General features: G+C 34.7%; 1 protein-coding gene across 1 annotated transcript; it reads right to left on the reverse strand.

Moving 5' to 3' along the window:
• Positions 1-240: 240 nt before the first annotated feature.
• On the reverse strand, positions 241-708 carry LOC138894555 (premnaspirodiene oxygenase-like). The gene has a single exon (XM_070179259.1). It carries the CDS (start codon positions 706-708, stop codon positions 241-243), a length of 468 nt encoding a protein of 155 aa, XP_070035360.1.
• Between the last annotated feature and the right edge of the window lie 1,678 nt (positions 709-2,386).

Here is a 2,386-nt window from a genome sequence, read left to right on the forward strand (position 1 = left end):
AATTAGAAAACTTATTCCTATATGATTTTTGACTGCAAATCCTAATTAAACATGAATTAAATAAACTAGTAAATATTAAATCCTAAATAATATAAGAATATTAATTAATTTTGATTTAATATCCAACAATTTTTAGGGCGTTCTTCGAAGATACAAATGGATACACATACATAAATCTAGCGAAAAGGACATGAAGAATTGCGGAGGCCATGCTGACATTTCACCGTTCCAATCAAAACACTAAAATTCTGCATCATTTTTATAATTTGTGGCAACTAAATATAAGTCTTTCTGTTTTGCTGCACTTAATCCATGTGCTTCGGTCATATCCAGATCTTGTGAATTAGTTTCATGTGGAAGTTCCCATTCAAAGTGTTGGAGTAATTGGGCCAGTGAAAGTCCAACATTAACTAAACCAAATAGTATTCCTGGACAAATCCTTCTTCCTGCACCAAATGGAATAAACTCAAAGTGATTTCCCATAAATTTGATAGAAGAGTTCTTAAATCTCTCTGGTATAAAACTTTCAGGATCATGCCAACTTTCAGGATCTCTCCCAAGTGCCCATGCATTGACAATTATTCTTGTCTTAAGTGGTATAGTGTATCCATCAATATCTGTTTGCTCCTTACATTCCCTTGGTGGTAGAAGAGAAACCGAAGGATGTAGCCTTAGTGTCTCCTTAATCACTAAATTTAGGTATGTCATCACATATAATTTAATATAAAATTATTTTATACCATAAATTTTTAAATAATATAAATTATTAGCAAATATTATAGATTATATATATTAACGGATAATTCAAATAAAAGTGAAATCATTGAGATACAAGATAATTAAATACATATTATATTATGGTAAAATTTATATTAAATATTACATAAATATTCAACTTCCATCTCTAGTATTGTCACGACCCGAAATTTCTCACCGACGGGACAGTGATGGCGCCTAATATTTCACTTGCTAGGCAAGCCAACGTTAGAAAATCATTAAACCAATTCCTTATTTCCATTCAGTAATTAACAATAATTAACTAAGAGAAATATAATAAGTGCAGAATATCATAAAACTGTATTAATTACTACCACCGGGATCTGGAGTCACAATTCACGAGCATTCTAGAATTTATTACAAGCAATAGTCTGGAAGAAATACAACTGTCTGAATGTAAGAAACAGTGGAACAGAAAAGATAGACGGGGACTTCAAGGTATGTGAACGCCGACAGATCTACCTTGAGTCTCCGGACAACGGACCAATAGCAAAATCTAACCTGAGCTATACCAAAATCTGCACAGAAAGTGCAGAGTGCAGCATCACTACAATCGACCCCATATACTGGTAAGTGTCGAGCCTAACCTCGGCGAAGTAGTGACGAGGCTAGGACAAAACACTCACATATAACCTGAACAGTATAATCATGCTAGTGGCAACAACAGTAAATAAAGAAATAACGCATAAATAATGAGAAGGGGACATACAATGGGGGAAATACAATATAAAGAGTGAGAATAATTAGAAGACAGAATTAAACCGAAAATTCTTAAATGAATTGAGCAAATAAAACAGCAAAGGAAAACTGTACGGCATCACCCTTCGTGCTTTTACTCTCAACCTCACCAAATAAATAAATAGAATGGCACGGCATCACCCTTCGTGCTTTTACTCTCAACCTCACCAAATAAATAAATAAAACGGCACGGCATCACCCTTCGTGCCTTAAATCTCTCATAATATACACGGCATCACCCTTCGTGCTTTACACTCTTCCTCACAATATAAATAATGCATGCACGGCATCACCCTTCGTGCTTGCTCACAAATCACAGAATCAATAACAACGGATAGATAGGAGTATTACAAAGAAACCATTATTTTACCCATAATCAATAGCATAATGTAACCTCAACCTTGAATCAATATTCGAAAGTTACCAAATCTCGGTAAAACCATATATAAGTCACCCAACATTTCAAATAACCCGCTAAGCATGGATAGTAGAATTTAAGGCTACAAAATAGACAAGAATAGAATTTCACTCGCATGAAATGACTCGACAACGACGCATAGATGCTCGTCACCTCACCTATACATCGTATTTAACAACCAAACCAGTAGCAAATAAACACATAATACCTATTCCCTCAAGCCAAAGTTAGACACGATACTTACCTTGCTCCGAAAGCCACTTAATTCTCAATCACAGCTTTTCCTTTGGAATTCACCTCCAAACCACTCGTATCTATTCAAAAATGACTCAATAATATCAAATATTGCAAAAGAAATCAAATATATTGCATAAATTAAATATTCCCAAATTTCCTCCAAAAATTCGAAAAATTGACCCCGGGCCCGCTTAGCCAAAACCCGAGGTTCGGACC

This window comes from Nicotiana tomentosiformis, chromosome 6, assembly GCF_000390325.3.
Source record: "Nicotiana tomentosiformis chromosome 6, ASM39032v3, whole genome shotgun sequence".
NCBI lineage: Eukaryota > Viridiplantae > Streptophyta > Magnoliopsida > Solanales > Solanaceae > Nicotiana > Nicotiana tomentosiformis.

Excerpts from the sequence above, each read along its gene's own strand:
- LOC138894555 (XM_070179259.1), bottom strand. The coding sequence starts at position 708 with ATGACATACCTAAATTTAGTGATTAAGGAGACACTAAGGCTACATCCT.